Source organism: Rhineura floridana, chromosome 9 (assembly GCF_030035675.1).
Source record: "Rhineura floridana isolate rRhiFlo1 chromosome 9, rRhiFlo1.hap2, whole genome shotgun sequence".
NCBI lineage: Eukaryota > Metazoa > Chordata > Lepidosauria > Squamata > Rhineuridae > Rhineura > Rhineura floridana.
In genome coordinates this window covers 25855305-25880811 of record NC_084488.1, presented here as the reverse complement: position 1 = coordinate 25880811, position 25507 = coordinate 25855305, and the positions used below count along the sequence as shown (strand labels likewise).

The 25507-nt window shown below is 41.0% G+C and overlaps 1 protein-coding gene across 16 annotated transcripts in view; it reads right to left on the bottom strand.

The window, feature by feature from the left end:
* Positions 1-25507, bottom strand: part of LIMCH1 (LIM and calponin homology domains 1) — a 272533-nt gene that overhangs the window by 104105 nt on the left and 142921 nt on the right. For all 16 annotated transcript variants that reach the window (XM_061585015.1, XM_061585016.1, XM_061585021.1 and 13 more), the window contains 2 exons: positions 7201-7307; positions 2801-2831 (listed from right to left, as the gene is read on the bottom strand). In XM_061585015.1, coding sequence (XP_061440999.1) covers positions 2801-2831; positions 7201-7307 — 138 coding nt within the window. The remainder of the gene's footprint in view (positions 1-2800; positions 2832-7200; positions 7308-25507) is intronic.

The window sequence follows — 25507 nt, the reverse complement described above, 5'->3', positions numbered from 1 at the left end:
AAAGCCACGGATCGTGGTTTGCTGCTCCTACTGGGTATAGGGAAGGACCAAAGAAGGAGCAATCTTCATGTTCATGGCAAACCATTAACTATGGTTTACCAAGACATGCAAAATATTGCCAATGTAGTCATTGTTTGACAAGTGTAGAGATCAATAATGCATTGGTGCTCATCCAATTGAGCAGGCTGCATGTTTGATTCCAAAAGCTACTGATGAGCTATAAAAGTTAGGGAGCCAAAGTATTTTAGGGAATGGCCCCTCCCATATGAACCAAGTGTTGGACTAGGACCTGGGAGGCCAGGGTTCAAACCCTTATTCAGCCATGAAGCTTGCTGGGTGACCTTGGGCCAGTCACAGTCTCTCAGCCTAAGATACCACATAGGGTTGTTGTGAGGATAAAGTGGAGCGAGAGGAGAACCATGTATACCACCTTGAGCTCCCTGGAGGTAAGGTGGGATATAAATATAACAAATAAATAAATGATTCTTACTTGACAAGTTGCACAGGTGAGGCTGTGCTCTGAATTCTAAGATATTACAGCTACAATCCTAAAAACTCATTCTAGGAAGTAAGCCCCACTGGGACTTGCAGCATAATCCTAAAGATATTCACTACATACTTACCTGGAAACAACACCACTGAATTCAATGGGCTTACTCAAGTATGTATGAGGTTGTAGCTACACAGCCCAATCCTATGCATGCTTACTGAGAAGTGAGTCCCAATGGGGATTATTCCTGAGAAGACGTTCAAAGAACTAGGTTGCATGGCTGCTACCATATGCATACTTGAGCAAGCATGTTTAAGACAACAGGTTTTCCCCACCATGATAAACAGCAGCTCCAGAGAGCTGTGACACAAAGGAGAAATGTTAGAATGCCCTCCTCACGCTGTGGCATCCCATAGCTGCTTTTACAAACAGAGTATTAGATCCGGAGCTTCAAATACAGAGCTCCAATATTGTGTAGCTTAGCCTAATTTGGGAATGGGGATGGAAGGATCTGTCAGTTTCAGTTCTCTCAGTTTCTCATTTTCCCCATCTTAGATGTGGTTCTCCACATTTCTGCAACAATTTACAATTAAAAAAAAATCCTCCTGAAGTCTCCAGCATTTTAGTGTGAATTCTCCTACTAAGCACGTTGTTGTATGCAGGTTTGATTAATGTACCCATTTTAAAGCAATTTCTCCCAATGTAATGCATTTTTGTATTTTCACTAATATATTCATTTTTAGGCATACTTTCCCCTGGCATATGCATTTTTGGAAACATTACTTAGTTGGAAAACTGCATCGCAAAATTCAGATACGTGCGAATTTCAAAAGATGGTTATATTTTCATTCTCATGTTGTTTTGGAAAGTGCAGATTTGATAAATTCAACTTTAAATGAGAACTGAATTGAATTTCTCACCCATTGGTACTTGGGAGTAAGCCGAATTGCATTCAGTTGGACTTACATCTGGACAGACATCCCTAGGATCAGGTCTGATTTCTAAGTATTCAGAGTAGGGATATTTATTTATTATTTTTTACATTTTTAACTAGATACATCAATTTTAAAAGTAAAATAAAATGTTAGCATCCAATTAAAATAATAAAACTGCAGCCCTGGAGCCACAACTATGAAGTTGCCTCCATAAAGACTCCTGCTGGAGGACATCATTTCAAAATCTTAGAAAGAAGTTCTAATTTAAAAAAAAAAACATCCTACCAGGCTTCCTAAGGAGTAAATGTCTGATGCTATTACTAGGTTTGGATTGGGCTGAGTTTTAAGAGGAAAGCTTTTTAATCACAGGTTCTTATTAGGTAAGCCTGCTTGAGCATTTCTTTTGGTTGGGAACAGTAATTAGATTTTTTTAAAAAAACAATTTTCATAGATGATTCCTACCTCTTTGCAAAACAATACACCTGCAGAGAAATACTTTTTAGTAAATCTCGTGTAAATCAACTTCAAAATGCAAGTATCCCATAAGGTTCATACACTGATGGAGGAAAAACAGTTACAATACTGACAACAGAAAAGGCAGGATTAAGTTAACAGTGGACTTTTTACCTGTGGCTGTGATTTTGGGCTTGAAAAGTTATTACAGAAAGGTCTTGGCATCTCCCTAGAGTCTTTGAGGACGTCAGCCAAATGTAACTTGAATTCTCGGAGATTTACAACTGACAGTAAAAACCAGAAGTTTTGTCTGGCCTTAGAAAGTTTATCTAACTTTGTGACCAATTGAATTTAAAATGTCCTTCCTCACTGTATAATTCCAAAACTGTTCCTGCTGTCACTGGTTTCAATCAACAAGGCAACTGACTAGAAAAGGCTGCTTTGAAACTACAAACCCAGATGGAAAACACAGAAACAAAGGGAGGTTTGGAGCTGGGATGAAAAAATAACAGTACTGCAAAGTTTATATTTAGATAATAACATCAATGCTATTTCTTATAGTGTCAAGCACATCTCTGTTAACCTAACAGAAATCCAAGTTAGCCTTTACAACAAAATCAGAAAGAACCCTGAATGAAGGGTTTGATTGGCTTACGTTTTAAAATGTGGTTGCTCCACTTGTACCAAACAAAAGTACAAGTAAGGGAGTTATGCTATTTCCTAAGTGAAGCTGGAGCAATGATACCTTTCCACAGCAGCATCACAGATCATGAATTGCAATGAAACAAAATGCATGCCAATGCCAACACACAAAAGCTCTTTTCAGCCGCACAACTACATTTGCATTCCAAGCTTAGTCTGTAGCAACAAAACCAGCCAGAGCTGAGGGGGTGGGAAACATGCAACAGATTTGAATACTTACATTTTTCAGCTTTCTGCTACAGTCAAGATTCCTGCACACACAACAAGAGAGAGAAATATCAGCAAGGAGAAACTCTTTCCAAGAGCTTGTATTATGCAGTCGGTCACATGTTCCCCTTAACAAAAGCCTGCAGGATGTGTCTGATGGTTAGAAGCATATGAAGGCAACTGGGAAGATGGAGAGCAATCATTCATTTGGTTTATAGCATGAAAGCATGCTCCCCAGTGTTACTTCATTCAACATAGCTACTATTTTAGCTACAAAATAGTTAAAGTAAGCTAGCAGTTCTTCCTCAATAGAACTAAATCAGTGGGGAAAAAACCCCACATACAAATAGGACGAGGGCACACTGACCCCACTATCTTGCTCAATTAATTAACTTTTATCTATGCCCATAATGACTTACTATCTGTTATGTAATAGGTGGATTGAGAGGCTGTTGAACTGGAAATCACTTGCAGGTTCGACACAGCTTCACTGCCTTGATCATTGAACCAAAACTTAGCTTGGTTTTCTGATATACAAACGATAATAGTCTTAAATATGGTTTCATGCAAATTGAGTCTCAGCCCACAATGGCTGGGTGTGCCTGAACCCATCTTCATTGTCTGCTAATGAAATACGCTCTTGCCTAAAGTAGCTCATAACCTAAGAAATGTGTTGGTCGTTAAGGCGCCACAACACTTCATTGTTTATGTAATAATAGTGTAGGCGCTAAGATTGTAAGTGAGAAGTCCCTGGTGCAAATCTCACAACCATAAATTCTGCAGGTGACCTTAGGCAAATCATAATCCAGTCTCAATCTCCCATGTGCAATATGGCAATAATGCTTAGCTGCTTTCAGGGTTGTTGATAGATAAGAGAGAGAATATAGCCTTATTTAGGTATTAGATCTACTCACATGCAAGACATACACTGGAGCAAGGTAAGGGGCTGCCAGGCCCCTCCCCTCCAGCACATCTCCATTCTTGCATTTAGACCCTGCAATGAGTTTGAGGGCAAAGGTTTAAAACAGGGACCTGCTTCAGACCCTGTTTACTTACACACAAGAAGAACTACCCAAATAGGACTTGTATGTCAAGGACAATTAAGATTTTACTAAAGCACTATATAAATACTAAAGATTGTTATTTAACATCATAAATGTTTTGAGGCCATCCGATCTCCATTTTCCAGCACTTCTCTCATCAATTTCCCCCCATATCACAACCATGATAAGCACTGTGGCTGCAATCAACGGTCAGTTCTGCATGCATCAACCCTGGGGCTTCAACGGGGCTTAGCATGCAAATGAAGCATGATATGTTGAGTGCAGACGTTCACAGGCTTGGGCCATAAGTCAGGAATGTTAGCCTTAGACAGAAGCCTACTGCTCTTTGACAGCTCATCATCCGGGAAACAGCTGGGTTAAGATTTTGTGGGAAATCACAACTAATCATGAGGAACCTGGGATTATGTAGGATGTCAACATATCTTCTTCTAGCAGCTAATTTGCTTTGATTTGACTTATACTTGACTCTTGGGCTAAGTCTAAATAAACAACACAGAGTGTGACCCTCTAGATAACAGCATTTACACTGCTGAGTGAAATCCAGAGGTTGCAATGATGGGTGGGGACACACTTCTAAATGTTGAATGAGCAAATAAAGGGCAGTTGCTGGGGTGACAGAAAAACAAATAAAATATTCAGGCTCTTAGCTATTTTGGGTTCATGAATTAAAGCTTGTTTGGAATGCAGAGACCTGTAAGGAAAGCTACTAACATTGGGCATTCACTTAATCTACTGCTGGTCTAAGATACCTGCATGGGTTGAACCTGTTGAGAGCTGAAACAGGGGAGTGCTAGTAGAATCAAGGGTCCAGAGAAGACTGCTTTTGGTTTATGGGAAGGATGTTCAGGGAACTCCTCCAGGATCTTCTGGTAAGAGTTGGCATCATGGGTGCTGATAACCAAATACAAAAGGGCTGGTGTTGCATCCTTCCATTTCCCTCTATGTTTAAGCAGGGCTCTGAGTCACGGGGACTCTTAGTTCTAGGTAGTGTTGTTGCCAAGCTGCAGAATCCATTATAGGCAGGATCAAGTGTGGAAAAAGTGAAGTAGTCTGAAGTAAGAGCAAACAAGGTCTGCCAAGGAAGAGTGATAAACTCCGAGGATGAATTCTTCAGCCAAGCCACTTTGGAGCTGGTCTCTGAGCCAGACAGCAGACCAGTGTATAAACTGATCAATCAATAATGAGGCTTCTGCATGCAGTTCCAGTTACTGTTTAGGACTAGAATTAGTTCTGCCAGGATTCAGCCCCTCCCCTCACAAACACACACAGACATTTTTCATCCTCTCACAGGAGTCCTCTCTTCCACCTCCCAGGAACTAGGCCCTTTGCTGTCTGAGTGCACCCAGTGGACTCCACAGTTAATACTTGCTGGATAAACTAGATTGTTCCAGAGAATGATCCCAAGGTGATTGATGTAGTTCCATCTGTGATGCCAAGCCTGACTGGGAGACCATCTTGAACTACATGTGCACCTCCTCAGAGCAAATTGGGAGAATGGAAGATACAAACATCGCAAATAAAAACAAAGTATTCCCACTACTTTGGAACTGCAATTTTGTTGTGTGTATGTGGGTGGGTGGTTAGTGAGGGATGGATATTTTGCTAAATTCATTCTGTCTCATGCACACTCAGACAAACTGTCTACCATTTTCATCAGATGTTAAACAGGGTGGTGGCTTGCCTAATCACAGGGCTATCAAGCTTCCAAGGATCCTTAAATGAGCATTATAAACTATCTTGAAAGTCCCTTTAATCTGCAACATGATACTTAATTTATCTACCTACTTAGAAGCATTGATAGCATAAATATGAATAAGTGCCATAAATTTAAGCTGCTTCTTGAACAAATGCTTTAACCTCAATACCAGCCTAGCACACCTTTTCAAAGCATCAGGTTATATTTTAATCAAGACTGGAATTTAGACCTCCCAGTGCCCCAGGCAAAATGTTAAAACTACAGTAAATATTTAGCACAGGATTCTAGTGCCCCTGAGGCTGGAAACCCTATCGACTCATCTCATGGTAAACCCTTTCTGATGCCCTCTTTCACATGCACCTCATTACCCAGACATGCCTTACTGGTGGTATCACTATGTCAACCATTCCTTTGGCACTTCTCCAGGAGCCCTTGGACCAGAGTTTTGATTATGGGGTTTTGTCAGCCACCCAAGCATCAATTCTACTCCCACTTGTTTGATTAAAGCTTTCTGCAGCTTCGGGGTTCCCTTCCTTGTCACACACATCTTTCTATAACATTTGGATTTCATTCTTTCTTAGTGCATCCCTCTCAGTTTCTGAGCAGAATCAGTATGTAGGCCAGGTTCAGAAAAGAATTTCCATCTGCCTCTGCTACTACATCAAGTGTGGTGTTCCCTCAGGTGCTTCATTGGTAGCCATCTAGGGTGGATTTTAGTGGCCAGGTCCTCCTGATCATGTGCACAGGTATTTAAAAAAAAACACAAGAAAACTGGAGCTTCCTTCAGTGATTAAGTCAACTTTCACTGCTGTGACCAATGCCCACTGTACATTATTCATAAAACAAAAAATAAACAATATGTAACATTAAGCAACATATCTATTTTATTTAAGGCATTTATAACCTACTTAATCACTACCATTTCTAAGCCACGCACATAAACAACTAACAAACAAAAAGGTTTGATTTTCCTTAGCAAAGGACAATTTTAGAAAGAACAAGGAAGAATAGTCCAAAATAGGTTTCAAACACTAAAATAAATATTTAATAACCATGAAGTCAAATAAACACAACAGCTAACAATAAAGCACTTCTATGTTCTAATGAGGCAAATGTCAATTTAAAATGAGTGCTCCTGGAATAGGACGGCCAGGCTCGTTTCCACCTTTTGATCTTCAGTGGCTAAATGAATAAAATTTAACAGTAAAATACATATAAATAGCAGCGGTTAGTACCTCATATGGTGCACATTTCTCTTTGACTTACAATATAGGTCCCAGGCTATGGTCTGAAGGCACATGAGGCCAGCTCTCTGCTGAAGTTAACCAGGGTCAGGTCTGGCCAGTGCCTGGATGGGAGACCTCCTGGGAACCATATGTAAGCCACCTTGGGTTAAAGGTGGGGTATAAATGTAATAAATAAATAATAAAATAATATATGTGAGGGTAATAGCACTCACCCAATGGCTTTAATATAGAAATTATATAAATCATACCTGATTTATGTTCCAGTTAAGAATTTCTATATTAAAGTCATTGGGTAAGTTCTATTACTATTACCATCACTTATAGTGTGACATTGTTATTTATTACAGATATATTGCAGACTTGCCCACTGGTGTAATTCCAAAAATGTAGGTGTTGTTTTACTTACTTGACTGTTGCTCTGCTTGAGGTGTCCTGAAGGTCTCCTGCGTCAAAAAGCTGAGATTCTTTAAGCCCCAGTTTCTTACAGCCTCTTAAGAACAAGGCAATATTGTCCTGAAATGAAGAAAACAAATTCAATACCTCCTTGTTATCACAGAAGATTATCTCCATTCACCCTTCTCTTCTCCTTTCTAACCTAGACCACCTTGTTAAGGGAACTTGATGATGACACATTCAGACCAGAGAAAGGTACAACAAAGGATTTATTGCTGCAGCAAGGCGCTAGGGAGTCAAGCTCAGCCAACAGCGCGCCAAAAATACAGAAACAGAAAGTATTTATACACTTTGTGCAGGCCGTGTCTTGGCATCCCATAATTTCAGTTATAAACTGTTACAAAAGAACATTACCTTATAAAGTCATGGACACAGCAAGACAGCAAATGCATGCGTGCCAAGATGGCGGTGATATTTTCGTGACAAAACATTTGGAGGTTATAACATGTTAGGGGGTATTTACCTTATCATTCCCCCCTTTAATACTTTAACTTCTTATTATAATGATTAAAGTATTACATAACAATAACACTGTTTCACAAATTATTCTCTTCTTCATGGGGTACTGGTTGATATCGGTTGGCTTGTAACACCATCTGTCGGGCAACCTGAGTCTCTACTGCACCTGAAATTATACTTCTCAATCCATTGATTATTATGGGCATAGTGCATGGTAATAGCAAACATAACAGTATCAGTACAGCAATAGTAATGATCATTCCTTTCAATCCCCCCATTTTCATCAATTTTTAAACAACATTCTGTCAAATTTAATAACTTACAAACTCCTCCTTCTTTAGATAACAGGTAATCTAGGGCTAACTGATTTTGCAATGGGGGGGAAATAATAACAGTATTAGTATAACTCCAAACTGGAACAACATAATTAAATAAGATAATTTGCAACAGGGCATTTTAATTGAAGCTGGGCAAATCTGTATCTTCGGGTGGTGTCCCACTACTCTCTCCTGGTCGGTAGGGGATGCAACACCCTCTTGAGTTTCGCTCACTTGGTTGCCGGTCCCAAGGAGGCTTCTCCTGTCGCGTCCTTTTGGCCCACATTGGCCCTTTTCCGGATCTTCATCCGTAGTGTCTCTGGTAACATGGCAACAATTTCCCATTCTGGACTGGCAGCTGGCTTTACTCTGGTCCAATGGATCCATGGGATCTGTCCTTCAACTTTCAGGGCTGTAGGGGTGACCATAATTACTGCAAACGGACCTTTCCATTTAGGTTGTAGCAATTTGCCTTCCCAAGTTTTTACCCAGACTTTATCCCCTGGATTATAATTATGCGTGCTAGTGGTGATTTGCAATGGGCTGGGATCAGTATATTGCTGCAATTCTCTTATAACTCGATTTAAGGCTTGTAGTTGCCTCTGAAAAGTTACTTGTCCCTGCTCTCCTAAGATTTCTACTCCTGTTGGTAAAGGTGGTGGTCTGCCATACATCAATTCATATGGAGTATAACCAGAACTTCGAGGTGTACATCTTTGATGCAACAGGGCTAGAGGCAGTAGCCGGACCCATTTTTCCTTAGTCTCTATGCACAATTTTGTCAAATGTAATTTCAAAGTCTGATTTGCTCGTTCCACCATTCCACTACTCTGCGGTCTCCAAGCACAATGTAATTTCCATGTTAAGCCTAGGGCATTAGAAACATGTTCTACTAGAGCGTTTGCAAATCCCGGACCATTATCAGAATTTATTTGTAAAGGCAGTCCATATCTAGGCACAACTTCTTCTAATAAAAATTTAGCAACTATTGCTGCTGTCTCCCCTGTTGCCGGTCTAGCTTCTATCCATCCGGTGTAAGTACAAACTGCCACCAGCAACACTTTGAATCCATATGCTAGGGGCATGTGGGTGAAGTCTATCTGTATGACTTGAAACGGTCGTGTACCCTTAAGGACAGTCCCGAGTGTTAGTCCTGGACCTCGACGGGGATTTGCTTGTGCACAGGTAAGACATTCTTTTGTTATTAATTTACACCATTTGTATAAATGGTCAATATAAAGAGTTTTTCTAGCTAATCTTTCCAGATTTATTTTTCCCAGGTGACATTGGTTATGGATTTTAGACAGAACTTCATAGGCTAAGCTTTGAGGTATCCAGACTCGGTCATCCTCCAAGATTTTCCATCCATCTATGTCCCTGAACTCGTAGTCTTGAGCTTCTTTTTCCTCCTCAGGGGAATAATATGGTTTGCTCATTCCAACAGGTATCTCTGCATAGTACAGGTGGGCAAAACTTCGAGTCACTGGAGGCCCAGAAATAGCTGCCTTCTTTGCTTCTTGATCTGCTATGGCATTTCCTTCTGGCACAGGCCCCCCTTTTTTGGTGTGTGCCTTGCAGTGAACCACTGCCACCTTTAACGGTTTCCACACCGCATCCAAGAGGGCCCTTATTTCACTAGCATAAGCTACTGGTCTTCCTTCAGAGGTTAGGAATCCTCTTTCTTTATACAGGGCTCCATGCACTTGTAGAATCAAGAAAGCATTCTTGCTGTCAGTATAAATAGTGACTTCTTGTCCAGTTGCTTCTAGTAAGGCCTGGGTGAGGGCTATAATTTCAGCTTTATGGGCTGAAGTTCCAGCAGGCAATTTCCCATTTCTCACCATCCGTCCTTGCTCCACCACAGCATATCCTGCTACCTTGCAGCCTTCCTTTATTTTTTTTTTTTTTCAATAATTTTTATTCAGATTTTCATAAAACATACAAGACAAAATCATAAAACATTCAAAGACAAAAAACAAAATCAAAAATAGTTAAACAAAAAAAAAAAAAAGAAAAAAAAAAAAGAAAAATAAAAATAAAGAGTAAAATATTGACTTCCCATTTGTCAAAGATCAAATCAGTTATAAGTCTATAATATATAACAATCCTGTCTCTTAAGTCATATTATAAAATCACTTTCCTCCAGTAGTTATCTTACTTAATCATCAAATCTCATAAACATTATTTTATTCTTTCCACAAAAAGTCAAAGAGAGGTTTCAATTCTTTAAGAAATATATCTATCAATTTTTTTTTTCCAGATAAGCATATCGATTAATCCATCTCATTACTAATTATGATAATCTTATTGTCATAACCATAGTCAAAATAAACATTTCAATTAATCCATCACATCAGAATCTGTTAGGTTCAATAATTTCAGTAGCCATTGTTCTATTATCTCTATTAGTTCCATTTTCCATCTTCCATCTTCAGTAGTCTTGTTAAGTCCAGTAATTTCAATATCCAATCTTCCATTATCAGTATTCCATAATAATCTTGCTGTCAAAGCCATAGTCATATAGTAAGAGTCTGATGGGGATTACCTCTATCCCAAATATTTTCTTGCCATCCATTCTGAATAGGTTGCTGAAATACTGCTGTAAAATCATATCTCTGTTCTTTTTTTCAAAATACACTGGGTCATCTCTTAAAAGTTTTTCCATTGTCACATGGCTGCAGTTAATTCCATAGATTTTCTCTATATTGGGCTCCATCACATCATTCCAGTCCAGAAGATTATCCATGCCATTGATAACTTTATCTCTAGAATCTTCATTCATTTCTTCAGAGATAACATTGAGTTCCAAACAATAGATTTTATTTCTAAAGTCCATAGACTCCAAATCTTGTTCCTGTTCCACGTTGGTTCCAATCTCCGGGATCTCCTCTCTCACAGGGACCCCTATTCCAGTCTCCAGGGTCACCTCTCTCACAGGGACCCCTGTTCCAATCTCCGGGGTCTCCTCTCTCACAGGGACCCCTTCCAGGGTCACCTCTCTCACAGGGACCCTTATATCTTTAATCTCCTGCTTCATTTTACTCAATTCAATTTTCATTATCTCAATCTCATCCATTATTTTCTGAAACATAGTTATTTCCAGATTTTCAGCCACTTTCTTAATTGCCATTTTAAAAGAAAAATATAGGAAAACCACTTCTTATTTCAGCAACAATTGGGTTAATACTCCAAACTTGGTGACATCACAGTATAAACAGAGCAGACAGCCTTATCTCTCCAATAGTTAAGTAAACAAAATGCAGTTCCCAGGATCGAAACAATTAATGGCAATCGTCAAGAAACAGATTCGTCAAAATAAAATAGACCAAAAAGAGAGTAGTCTCAAAACAGTATAATATTTTTCAAAATAAAAATCTGGAATAGAAATCCCTCTTCTGTGTATATCTTTAGAATGCAAATCCAGGACAGCTTTTTGCAACAAAAACAGAGATAAGCTATTAATTAGTGCGTAGCAGAGAGAAGTTATGGCTCCCCAGTGAGATGTCAAAAACTGATCAATCTGGCAAATCTCTTTTAAACAGCAACAATTTAAGTCAAGTAAAAGAAAAATATAGAAAGAAGGGTGCTTGCCTGTTAGTGCGTTCTCTCTTAGAAGATAAGGTGAACGTTCGCTTTATCAGATAGAGCTTGCTGTTAAAAATCCGTCCCACCTTCGTCGGCTGGACCTCGTCCCATAAATTAATGAGATCTGGTCGTCCCAACAAAAATAGGCTTTGAGGTTAATCTCTTCGTTTCTCCCTACCCGGGAGAAGTTTAATCAGTCAAAAAAAAAAAAGAAAAAACTGACTGATATATCTGAATAAGCTTCTTTTGAGGCAGGAGCCCGTCTCAAAAGCAGGCACAGGCTAAGTCACCCTTCCCGGAAGTCCTTGCAGCCTTCCTTTATGTAGCTGCTCCCATCACAGAATAAAATTCGGCCTTTTTTCAGTGGGTTCATCTTTCAAGTCTGGGCGACTGGAATATACCTTGGTCATTACCTCCTCACAATCATGCACAAGTTCCTGCTCTGGTACAGGCATTAAGGTAGCAGGGTTCAAAGTAGATCGGTCTTGAATAGTTACATTAGGATTTTCACAGAGCTGAGCAGTCTATTTAACAAGCCTGGAACTTGTCATCCATCTGGGACCCTGTTTTTCTAGTAGGTTCTTGATTGAATGGGAGGCGGTGACATAAATGGTCTGTCCAAAGGTAAGTTTCAATGCTTCAGTTAGAAGTAAAGAAGTGGCGGCTATACTTCTTAGACAACTTGGCCATCCTTGACTAACTGTGTCTAACTTTTTACTCAAATATGCAATTGGTCGGTCCCATGAGCCTAAAATTTGGGTTAGCATTCCCACTGCCACTCCCTTTCGGTCATCTACAAACAGTTTGAAGGGCCTGGTTGTGTCTGGTATTCCTAAAGCTGGTGGGCTTTTGAGAGCTGCTTTCAGGGTTTCTATAGCTTTCAACTGGATGGGTTCCCATGCAAGTGGAACATTCTCCGGTAAGTTTCCTTGCAACATAGCATACAGGGGTTTAGTTATTGAAGCAAAATTCAAGATCCAAATTCTGCAGTAACCCGCCATTCCCAGCATTGTTCGTAATTCCTTTTTCATGCGGGGCAAGGGCAATGTCGTAATGGCCTTGGTGCGCGCTGGGCTTAAAAGTCTCTGATCCTTTCTTATTATAAAGCCCAAATATTCCACTTCCTCTTGACATATTTGAGCTTTCTTCTGGCTTGCTCTATAACCTAATTGTTCTAATTCCTTCAGTAGTGATAGGGTATGTTCCTTACAACTATTCAAGTCGGGACATGGGAGCAAGATATCATCCACATACAGAAGGAGGGGTCCATTGGTTTCTTGCCAATGTTCCAGATCTTTATTCAATTGTTGACTAAAAATAGAGGGAGAATGACAGAACCCTTGAGGCAACCGCGTCCAAGAAAGCTGAGAGGTGATTCCTGTCCGAACATCCTCCCAAGTAAAGGCAAACAAAGATATAGAATCTTTGTCAAGGGGGATACTGAAGAAGGCATCCTTCAGATCTACTACAGTATAAACTGAACTGTTACCAGGAATTCTTCCCAATAGAGTATAAGGGTTTGGTACAATCGGTGTCATTGGGAGTACAGATTCATTGACTGCCCGCAAGTCCTGTACTGGTCTATAGTCACACTCTGTCCCAGGTTTTTTCACAGGTAACAAGGGAGTATTCCAGGCGGAGGCGGTTTCGATCAAGACGCCTAATTTCAAAAGACGGGCTAAATGATTCTGAATAGGTTCTTTTGCTTCTATCGGGATCGGGTATTGCCTAACTTGTACTGGCCTGGCTTGAGGTTTCAGGATTATCCGGACTGGTACCGCCTGTACTGCCAGACTAATTGGGTTATTTTCTGCCCATACTCCAGGTACTAAATTAATTAGTTTCCACTCACCTACCCCCTTCTCCTTTACAGAGAGGGCTTTTACTGCTTTTTGACACCTCCAAGCCTCTTGTACTGGGCACAACAAGATAGGAGCCCTGCAGTGTAGGGATTGCATCTTTACTTGCCCATTTGGAGCAAACTCCAAGGTTGCTTGCATCTTACAAAGAAGATCTCTACTAATTAAGGGGATTGGGCACTCAGGTATGTACAAAAATTCATGGTAAATAACTTGAGATCCAATTGCAACAGGTTGGCTCTTTAAGTTCACTGCAAGTGTGGCTTTTCCTGACGCTCCAATTATACTGGTGTTATTCTGACTAGCTGTTCCAATTGGAATATTTAAAACAGACCATTGTGCCCCTGTGTCTACTAGACCTGTAACAGTAGTTCCCCCCACAATAATTTCCATTACGGGCTCAGGGGGGCTCGCCCATAGGCAGCCCTATGGCCGTGCGGGATACGATTCTTCTGGTTCTGTCTCTTGGGGGTAAGGAATCCTGCCTCCGATTTCCGATGGTCTTCCACGATATAGTCCTCCCTGTAACAATCCTCTAGCTCCTTTCATAGTCGCTTCTCCTTCTATCTGTCTTTTGAACTTCTTTTCTCTCTCTGGACATTCATTCTTCCAGTGATTATAACCTTTACAGTAGGCACACTGGTTCCGATCTAACGAACTCCTTCCCATCACTTCTCTTCCTCTTCCTCTTCCTCTGCCACGTCTCCAATCTGGAACCGCTGGTCCCGATGGCCCCTGTAGGGCCGCTGCCAACAAACATGCTTTTTCCTTCATCCTCCTCTCCTTGTCTTTAACCTCTTCTGCATCACGGTTGTTATATACACGATCTGCTATTGCCTTCAACTGTGACAAGGGCATCCCCTCAAATCCCTCAGTCTTCTGTAGCTTCTTTCGGATGTCAGGAGCTGACTGTGACACAAAACTCATCACAATAATAGACCTATTCCCTTCCTCTTCAGGGTCTAGGGGACTGTGTTTTCGATATGCTTCTTGTAGACGCTCTAAAAATTATCCTGGGGCCTCGTCCTTCTTCTGGACCACATCACGTATTTTTTGCATATTCATCAACTTCTTCTTTCCCTTTTTGACTGCATCTAGGAACAATGTCTGGTACATTGTCTGAGAGTTTTGTCCTTCAATGGCATTCAAAGCCCAATTAGGGTTTGTGACCGGTGCCCTTTCTCTGATCCAGATAGTAGGATCTGCCTGATTCGCAGCTACTGCTGCTTGGCGCACTACTTCTTCCACATTACTCTGAACTGTCCTTCTTTGTTCACTGGTAAGGAGGTACGCCATCAACTGTTGAATGTCGGCCCAAGTAGGATTCTGGGCCTGAACTATGCCCTCAAGCATATCTATAAATTTACGGGTGTCCTGTTCATACGATGGGCCATGATTCTTCCAATTTAATAGGTCTGATGTTGAAAAAGGCACATAAGAACGAGTCTCCACCACCAAGCCTTGTACCTGGCCGTTATCGTCTTTTCAGGGCACAATGCCAGCCGTAACTCGAACTGGTGCAGTGAAGACCTTTTCTGAGGCAGGTTCCCTGACCTGCCGTGGACGAAGGCGATTTTGTATAGGGGTAAGTTGGTTTCCCTCTATTGGGGGTGCCGAAGGTTCGGCATTCCCAGAGGCCCCTGACAACTGTGGATATAATCGTTGGGCCGGGACAGGAGGCGATGGTTGAGTTGTATCTGGCTCCTGGTCTTGATCTTGGGGCAGAGGTGGGGGTTGTGGCCTAAGGACTGTTGTGGCCACATAAGGAGGTGGTTCTGGTTCTAGCTGACTTGATTCCTTTAAAACAGGCGTTAGTTTCTTCAAAGTTCTTTTAGTCCTTTCCTTAGCCTCAGAGGCACTATAATTTAGCATCAAACGGGCAGGTCGATCTCCTAACTTCTTCTGCATGGCTTTAACATCCTTTGGGGGTGTTTACTAATTTCTAGCCAGCCCAAAGCGTAGTCAGCGTCAACAAGATCCACTCCAGGATTAGAGTCCACTATCACATAGTTAAACAAACGGCTGACAGCAGGGACATAAAAGGTTCCTTCTTCTGGCCACCAGATGAAGCTTGGGGCCATATTGGGCCATTTTTCTTGGCACTTCTGTTTCATAGTTGTCAGGTTACATTTGGACTGATCAAAATATTTAATAAAATGGGTTACGGCCATATTTAGGGGTGTGCTTTGTCCTTTCCCCATCCTGCCTGTCCTTTTCACTCAGTAGGATAGTAAGACAAACAAAAGAGGGATTTCAGGCACCGTAGAGTAAGGGGTCTCTACGGGGAGGATACACAGAAGGAATTTCTACAGGCCGTGTGGATTCCGCTTTACCAGCAGAGTACCTTTAGCGCTTACTAACCCTCGGTGATACTTGGCCTGGAGCCAGAGGCACTAGGAGCAGGAAACACTAGTGCTTAGCCAGGTCCAGAGGTACCTTTACTCCGGGTTTTCGTCACTGGGTATTTTGCTTTCAACTGTTCCACACCTTTCACACAACAATCATGCCAACAGGAAACCCACCAACCCGTTTCCTACAGCTCCAGGTGAGGGACTGGCCTTGTCCCCCCTTCAGTCCTTAAGGACTGGCCAGAACTGTCTAAGGGACTCACTATACTTGCCTTTCTGACGTGGTGGGGTGGTCCCTATTTCGGTGCCAGCCGGTCTTTCACAGGAACCGTTTGTTGTCTCACTCCTTTCCCGGTGGAGGGTTCCGGCAGAGAGACAGACCGCCCGTGCCACAAGGCGATCGGTGAAAATTACCGGTCGGCGCGCTCCCTTTGGTAACGCTCGGTCTTCCTCTCCACACCAGTCCGTCCACTTCAGGAGGGCGGAATAGCGCAGCCTATTAGTGTCTCGTCAGAGTCCCATCTGGGTCGCCAAATGTTAAGGGAACTTGACAATGACACATTCAGACCAGAGAAAGGTACAACAAAGGATTTATTGCTGCAGCAAGGCGCTAGGGAGTCAAGCTCAGCCAACAGCGCGCCAAAAATACAGAAACAGAAAGTATTTATACACTTTGTGCAGGCCGTGTCTCGGCATCCCATAATTTCAGTTATAAACTGTTACAAAAGAACATTACCTTATAAGGTCATGGACACAGCAAGACAGCAAATGCATGCGTGCCAAGATGGCGGTGATATTTTCGTGACAAAACATTTGGAGGTTATAACATGTTAGGGGGTATTTACCTTATCAACCTGGATGATTTCCAGTTACTTAATCTTCCAAATCTGGAACCAATACGTAGCTTTGTTATGTAATAAAATCAATGTTTGAAAGATTTGAGATATGAACTATAGTGCATCATTTCTATCCATACACAGCTGCAGGGGATTCACCAGTCCTCATTTTTAAAAAAGCACATTTCAAGCCATTTCTGTGACAAGTTTACATAAAAACACATGAACAGTGGTATGCAACTGCCTAGTTTTATGAGTATAGCAACAGGAGATCACAATTCTTCTTACTAATGACGAGCAAAGAAGCCACTCAGCCATTGACACCAGGTTTGGGCAGACTTCACGCTGGCGTAATCTACTTTCTTTTTTTACCAGAACCCTGATATCCAACAATCGGAGCCAGGTACAGAAGACATACAATTTAGAATTAAAGAACGTTTCCCCAGCAATTGGTATTCTCGTGTTTAGGAATCTTTCTGAATACCAGAACTGAGCTGAGCTCATTGTCCTTCTACAGAAGAATGCACTTCTGGTAACCCACCACCACCACCTTCCTTCATTTCAGTAGTACAATGGGAGGGGGAGTCAATTTGTTGTTGCCGCCGTCAAATAATTGAGAGTCAGAAATCCTTCATGATCTTCTTCAGATCACCCAGAGATTTATCAGTAGATCCCAATCTATCTTCAATCCACCCTTTCTTTCCACAATGTTGTTATCCTTGATAATAGGGTCTAGACAGGGTAATTACAGGTCAATGGCAAAGCAACTCTGTCCACTTAGCATGTTCCTTCTTATGCCATATCTTTTAAAAACGCAAATAATGAACGGTTTAAACTGAAATCTCACAACTGGCTAATCATGACAATGTTGTCAGTTGTACTGCAATATCAAACTATTTTCAAATCACACTGCTGCCAAGTGTTTGGGGGTTATTTTTAATACTCATTGGGCCAAATATGCTGTTAAAAAGTAAATCTCACTGATTTCAGCAGAATTTCAGTAGAAGCAATCCAACAAACCACACATATATATAGTCTGCACTGTGAGCAGTGGAACAGCAAAAAACCATATATAACGCTCTGAAGTTCTGTCAGGCACCATGGTGCAGAAAAGGGCCAACAAACCAATAAAAAGGACATTGCAGTTTATATCCTTATAAGGACACAAATCAGGAGCCCTGAACATAAGAACATCCTTGCAGAGTCAGACTGAAGGCCTATCTAGTCCAGCATCCTGCTTCTCACAATGAGCAATCAGAGACCAATGGAAAACCCACAACCAAGATATGAGTGCAACAACATCTCCTACCTGTGTTGCCCAGCAACCAGTATTGAGAGGCAAACTGTCTCTGATCCTAACAGTAACCCATAGCCAAACAGAACAAGTATGTCTTCAAAAGACGTCAAAAAGACTTTTACAAAGGGACAAACATACCTCCAACGGAAAGGAACTCCAACCAGGGCACCATAACAGATAACACTCTGATCATGTTAAGTGAGAAGACTAGAGATACTTTGCCCAATGTTTGAGTCAGGATGGCAGAGGCAAGAACTAGGAGTGTCTTATTTGAATTTATTGCTATATTTTGTAACACATTGTTTTCAAACGTTATGTATTTTGATAACAAGTTGATGTTACTGTGAGCTGCTTTGGGAACAGTTCACCATGGAAAAGTGGCATATAGATAAACTTAAACATAAACAGGAATGCATCAAAGGGTCCCATTAACATTTAAGGTTGTGGGTTAGACTTCACCAGAAACCATTTTTATGTGGCTCCACTTTAGGGTGATGTGTCACCTAAGGTGAAGCTTCGTGATCTTTGCAAAAATATGAAGCCAGCAATTATCAGTTCAGTGGTTCTTTGTATATGGCTTCCATGCATAAATCAGAGCAGCACTTCTGACCCTAAAGCATCTGGCAGTTTTATTTGTAGGGATTCCTGGATTACCCAGATTCATCTTCCGATCAATTGCCTTGATAAAACTCACAGCTTCAGCCCTTCCATCTGCAATATGGAGATAATATTGACTGACATACAATAGTAAAATTTTCTCACTTTGTACTCATTTTAGCAAATAGCACTACATGCCAAGTATTATTTCTGCTGCTGTTTGGCAGGTACCTGCAGAATATTTCAAGATGTAAAAATACTAAATTTTAGTAACTAAACAGCAGTGGCAGCTGATGGGTCCATGTCAGTGGGGCAGCGGAATCTGCTCCGGGTTTTAGTCCAAACTTTCAAGGAGCTCCCCAAGGTGCCATCAGGCACCACTGCTAAACAGATTATAATAGATTTGTGAATCAACTAGAGCTTGGTTAACAAGGTGAATTAATCTGGCTAAATACCATTTCCTTGAAAATGGAGCAACTACACCACATTGCAGTTGGTGTGGCCCATCCAGAGCAACAACTCATCACTGAAAAGGACATGAAATTGGACCATAGGCAACACTAATCACCTCACTTCCACCAATCCACATGCCCCAGATACCAGCAAGCTCTGGAGGCAGTTGTGAAGTTACCAAAGTTCTTGAGTCTTTGTGATATTAATCTGCGCAAGTTATTACTTGATGATGCAGGGTTTGGTGGTGGGCTGAACTGATACTTAGGGTAGAGACACACTTGCAGTTGTGCTGACTTCAGTGCTTCTCCAGCTCGTTTTCTGAAGTTGGAGACACAACGCTAATCAAACTCTGCCTTTTTTTCTGCAAAACCTGTGGAAATGCAGGTCTAGTGAGTCTCTCCATGAAATCAGCTTCACACAGAAATCAAAACTGTTTGGTAGATCAACTCGTTGCCACTGCATGGCGTGCCCAATGAAAATGCTTCGCTGTAGGTTGGGCAGAGACAGTTATTGGCCCAATACTTTGCTGTGGGTGGTCCTAAAAGCAGGAAGGTCCAGAATCAATTTCCCATTCAGCCATGAAGCATTCTATGTAATGTCGGGCCAGCCATCATCTCTTAACCTAACCCACCCAAAAGGATTGTTTTGTGAGGTTAAAAACATTGGGATAATCACAGGTGCTGCCTTCAGCTCTCTGGAGAAAAAGATGGGATGTAAATGCAACAAGGAAAAAATAAAAATAGCTCACCACTCAGGCAACAGGGAGTTTAACAGCCAGCACTGAAGACATGGATGTGTACTTCAAAGGCAGGAAAAGCAAAGTCTGGGCCATAGACTTATATTAATGTTTCCCCCATCCTGCTCACAGGGATCTAAGGAGCATCAGGCTAGTCACTGCTGAAAACAGAATGCTAGAATCCAGTTCAGCAGGTTAATGTTTTACATCCTTGTAAAGATCCAAAACTATTCATCATACAAAAATGAGGAAATAATTGAGAATCTTGAGGAACAAGGGATCAATATAATCACCTCTTAAAACATTACCAGGACTCGAGGTGAATTAACACTAGAGAGGCTGAAGTCCTATATCCACTTAGCTAGGAGTGAGTGCCACTGAACTAAGTGAAGCTTTCTTCTGAGTACTTGTAGAGGATGGCACTGTTAACAGTCACTCCCTGTCATATGAGAGCTGCAGGGATCATGAGATTCCAAAAGAAAATCCTCAGCAAACATGAACACCTACAGTTTCTGGGATTAGTTAACTAGATATAAAGCAGATAAAATCTGTGATATACTCTTTAAAGCTAGTAGGCAACCACTAGAAGAATAAAAGCAACACATTTGAGATAATAAGTGACATATACTTGTTAAAACAACCCCATTCTATAAGTTAGCAAATGTTAATCTTTATTAACATTGCTATTGTAGTTTGCTGGCGTTGATTCTCTGTGCCCTGTGTTTTGTTAGATTGCAAGTCTTGTCAGTACAGATATTTGTTTATTGTTTTTGTTGATATTGCTGTCACCCATCTGGAGCCAGCGTGGTAAAGTGGTTAGCATGTCAGACTAGGACTGGGAGACCCAGGTTCAAACTGCACAAAGCCCACTAGGTGACAACTGGGACAGTTATTACCTCTCAGTTTAACTCCACAAAGGGTTTGTTGTGATGATAGAGGAAAAAATAAAATACATCACCATGAGCTCCTTGAATAAAAGCGGATATAAATGTAATAAATAACTACATTTATTTATTTCATTTATGAATCACTTCCCATGGACCATCTCAAAGTGATTAACCATCAAATAGTAAAACATTAAGAATAAGAATACATATAAAAACAATTTCAAATTCGGTATAGATACAGACTTAAAAGGCTTGTTGAAAAAGGAAGGTCTTTAATAAGTGCTGAAAAGACATTAGAGATGGCACTTCTCTGATATGTGACAGGATTAAGTTCCAAAGGGTAGGTGTTGCTACACTAATATTGGATACGACAGTTTATAAACATTTCCTTCACCTTAATATTTTAAAAAAAGATTATTTTGCTCCAAAAAATTGGAAACAGGGCGAAGCAGCTATGAGGTTAGCAAAAGCATTTTTGAAGGGCATCTGCAGAAGAAAAAAAATAATTGTCATTAGTGGATTTTGTGTAGCAGGTGCAGACTTGCAAAGAAGTCTTCAAAAAGTAGTAGCCCACACATATTTGTATTAGCTTGCCTGCCCTCACATACCTATTGTTTGTGATTTAAAAGAAGGGAAGAACCAACTTATGCAGAGCTTCCCTGCCTGGACACCTGGAAATGAATCTTACTCACTACAAATGATCAGCTGAGTAGATATCTGTAGGTCTAGGGAGGTGTCATACTTTGTGTAGTAATTTGAAATACATGGCTCAATGATGTTGTTGAGGCTATTTTTATCACCCACCAAGACGGTGTGATGCTCACCTCAATTCCCGAGTGGAAGTGCGAGCCGAGGAGAACCTGATTGACTGCTGGGTATTCGGCCAGGTACCAAGTAAAGACACACACAACTGCTTGATCAAAAAGTGGCCTCAGTCTCAACACAGGCACAACAGCCTGGCAAGAATGAAGACCCCGTTTATTTGTAACAGTGCCAATATATAGGATTTACAAGCAAAACATCAACAAACAGAATGTAACATAACATACGAGACAAGTAACAGGCCCAAGATACATATCACTGGTTGCGTATCGGATGTCAGGATGTCCTTCCTTTGAAATTCGGACCCTTGAGCAATATGCTCTAAGATAAGGGCTGGGAAGAGGGTTGGTTTGACACTTTGGGGGTCATAAAACATGGGAACATTCACACAAGAAAATACATATAACCCTGAAAGGGGCGCTTATCAATAACCTTATGAGAGTTTATTACTACATCTCTAAGGGAGTATCCAGAGCGAATTCAGAAAGCCTACTTGGAAGACATCATGCAATAGAGTGTTTGAGTTACAGCGGGGCCACAGGGGGGCCTAGCCCCCTTAAGCTACTGATTTCAGAAGGCATGGGGGACCTAATTTGGCTAACACTGAGGGAACTCAGGGAGTGAAGCTTATGGGTTTCATTAGGGGCCGCCCTACCTTTCTCTCCATAATTCACCTACAAGAGCAAGACTCTGGGAATTATAGCTACAATATTTCATTGCTTGTAGAACAGGTAGATAACTGTTAAATGTGGCTGTTTATTCATGTCTATATTATGGAAGAATATATTTTTTCTGCACACTTGTATTCTGATATCACTTCTGTTTTATCACCACCTATAGTTAGTACAAAATAAAAATCTGATTTGACAATAGAATAATTCAAACTTATCTTGTGATATTTTCTAACTGCCCCTACACCTATTTTATTGTATTTATTTTATTTTTATTTAACAAAGTTTATATACCACTTGAATGTAAAGATCTCTAAAGAGTTTACACACAATAAATGTGAGGATAGACAGATGCAGAGAGAAGACAAATGTGAACTCTTCTTCAAGTCTTGTCAACCTTTTTTACAGAACCAGGGACTTACTGAGGAAAACTGTCCTTTCAAGCCTTGCCTGTTCCTTTTTTGCCTGTTTTGTACTTCTACAGTTTCACAAGAGTTGCACCCTTTATTATTTCAGTTTGCAGTGATCAGTTCACTAATCGCTATGGCATTTGGCATGCCAGTAGCAGCACACCCACATGCGGGCACACACACACGTAGTTTGCAGTTACTACCAGTCTCATTGCAAAAATCCTAGCTTGACAATTTTAGACTCCCATGTTCTCTAAATTCAGTCCATAGTACAGAAGCTAGAAGAGAATGATGGCAAAGGCTAAAAGAAAGAATTCTTTCTTCCAGAGAAGCAACATTATACTTAGGAGTTGTAAGTTTTTCATCTCTCCGCCCACCCAGTACCTCCCCCTACCCAACATGGTGTTCTGGACGGGGATGGCAGCTACACTAACTCCAGTTGGAAAGGGGGGGATGTTTATTACATTTTTATTCCACCCTTCATTCAAGAAACCTAGTGCAGCGTATACACAGGTTATCCTGTGTCCTCTTCACAACCAGTCTGTGAAATCAGTTAGGTTGAGGGAGTGTGACACTTAAGGACACCCAACAAAACTCACCGTTGAGTAGGGATGCAGAAACCTAGGGCTTCTTGGGTCCAACATGGTGCCATTGTGCCAGTTAGTCTCAAGTGATGCTGAAATGGTCTTCCCTTTCATGTATCATTTCTCCCCTTCCCCAAGAAGGCTGCAGTACAGTTAGAAGCCAGGCTTCCTATTTGAAAAAACATTCTAAGGACCTTTTGGGATTCATTTAGGTTTCTGTATGTGTGTGGAGAAAAGGGGGTACTACTCTGTTAGAACCAGATTAGAATGGGTCAGGTTTAAATACATTGCAGATCAAAATCAGCTTAATAAGTGAACAAAAATCTGATACAGGTTAATTTATTTACTACCTAACTACTACACACTTTGGAGAGAAAACTAGACTACCTCCTAGGTATGGAGTATTTTTTGTTTTTATATGGGGGCGCGCTAAAACATGTGGTAACATTTGGAAGCCCTCAATCAACTAGGTGAGGCCCATCACACTTGTCCTGACTCCTGACCAACTGCCATCATCCTTCCTAGACAGGGGTTAAGTGAGTAGGGAAGGCCCACATGATTGCTCTCCACCTATGGGGGGGATTGCAAACATTACCACGGTGGTGTGAGGATGGACACAGATAAACAGCTTTCACGCTGCTACAGGAAAGTATAAAGGGGACCAAACCACAGATTATCATGGTCAAGGCAAGCAAAACAGCAGCATGAAACTCTCTTCACCATTTTTGACATTGCAGTTGTAAAGTAAAAAAAAAAGTAGTCATTTCAACATGAAAATGAACACCACATAAAATATTTGAAAGTGAACTGTGTTGCCAGCTGGCAAATAGTATAAAGCTTCTTGTAAACACAGGTCTGCTATTAATGCAACTATATTCACCCACTTTTTCTTTCTTGTCTTGTGCTCTTTCTCTCCCCCCCCTCGCCCTAGTCAAACTAAGCAACGTTATCTTTCATTTAAAGCTAATAAACAGAAACCATTGGCCAATCCCAACGTCCTCACCCAGTAATGAGAAGAAACACTGACACAAGAGGGCTGTCAGCTGGACAGCCACACAGTCAGAAGGCAGAGACAGCCAACCTTCAAGAGTATTTAATTCACCCATGGAAGCTGGACCTCAAAAGCAGCAAGACTGGCCTGGGACAGCCAAAGGCCTGGCAGTAGCTACAGAACCCAGACCAAATCTGTATTCCCAAAATGCAAGCAACAAAGTAGCTACAGCTGCCAAAAAGAAAAAAAGTTCATTCCTGCTCAAGTTCATGACCTCTTAAAGAGAAGAGCAACAAATTCCTTTCTTCTTTTAAAATTAAACATCTGCATCTTGCATGCCAAAGAATGTGTTCAATAATCTCTAATGGTGTAGGGCTTTCCCCACTAACTCCAACAACAACAACAAAATTGTGCTGCTGTGGGATGCCCACATTTTAAATGTTTTCTATTCATGGCTTTGCAATTTTTGTGTCAGTGTTATACAAAACAAAAACTAAGGAAAAAGTCTTTTAACAACCAACTTCAGGATCTTATTCAATAACAGTTTTCTGAAAAAAATTATTGCTTTTGAACAAACATCAAATAAACAAACCAACAAGCTAAGTACACTTCCACAATTCTTGTATAAATCTGAAGACGATTAACAATTACAGTAAACAGTGACCACATATTGGTGTTACAGACTTCATGTTGCCAAACACCAGTTTCCAAATTGTCTTCAACAACAGTCCCACAAACAGCACATTATAGTAGTCAAATAAAGAGTCTCTCGGTGCCTATACAACAGTAGCAATATTCCTCTTTTCCAGGAAGAGATGCACCATATCTGATAATGCTGACAGAATACTCTCCTGGCCAGTACGGGGAACCCAAGATGATATCTGAATCCAGAAGCATCCTCAGGCTGTAACCATATTCCTTCTTGGGGGGGGGGATGTGGCCCCATCCAGAACCAGTATAGTTACCATTTCCACAGTTGTGGTACAATTATCCATGACCAAGTTGTCTTCTCTGGTCAACCTATTATCCAACTCATTGTCAACTTCAGACAGTCATTCAAGAATGAGACCATCACAGCTGGTTCAGATAGAAAGTAGAACTGGTTAACATTAGTACCCTAAAGATGGTGCTTTCTCCAAAACTCTGGATTACATTTCCCAGCAGTTGTGCTATGAGCATAGGAAATAAAACAGTTACTCACAGGATGAATTCACATGGAATAAAGTAGGAATCCTCAGCAAGATAAGAGCACATTCACTACCACACAGTACAACGTACTCCCAAGCCACACATCCAACCCAGAGAGATGCCATGATAGGCATCCAAAACAGGTTATCTGGTAAGAGAAATAGCAATCTTATGAAGTGCGGTAACACCACCTCCCTGGTCACTTCTCCTTTACTGCTCT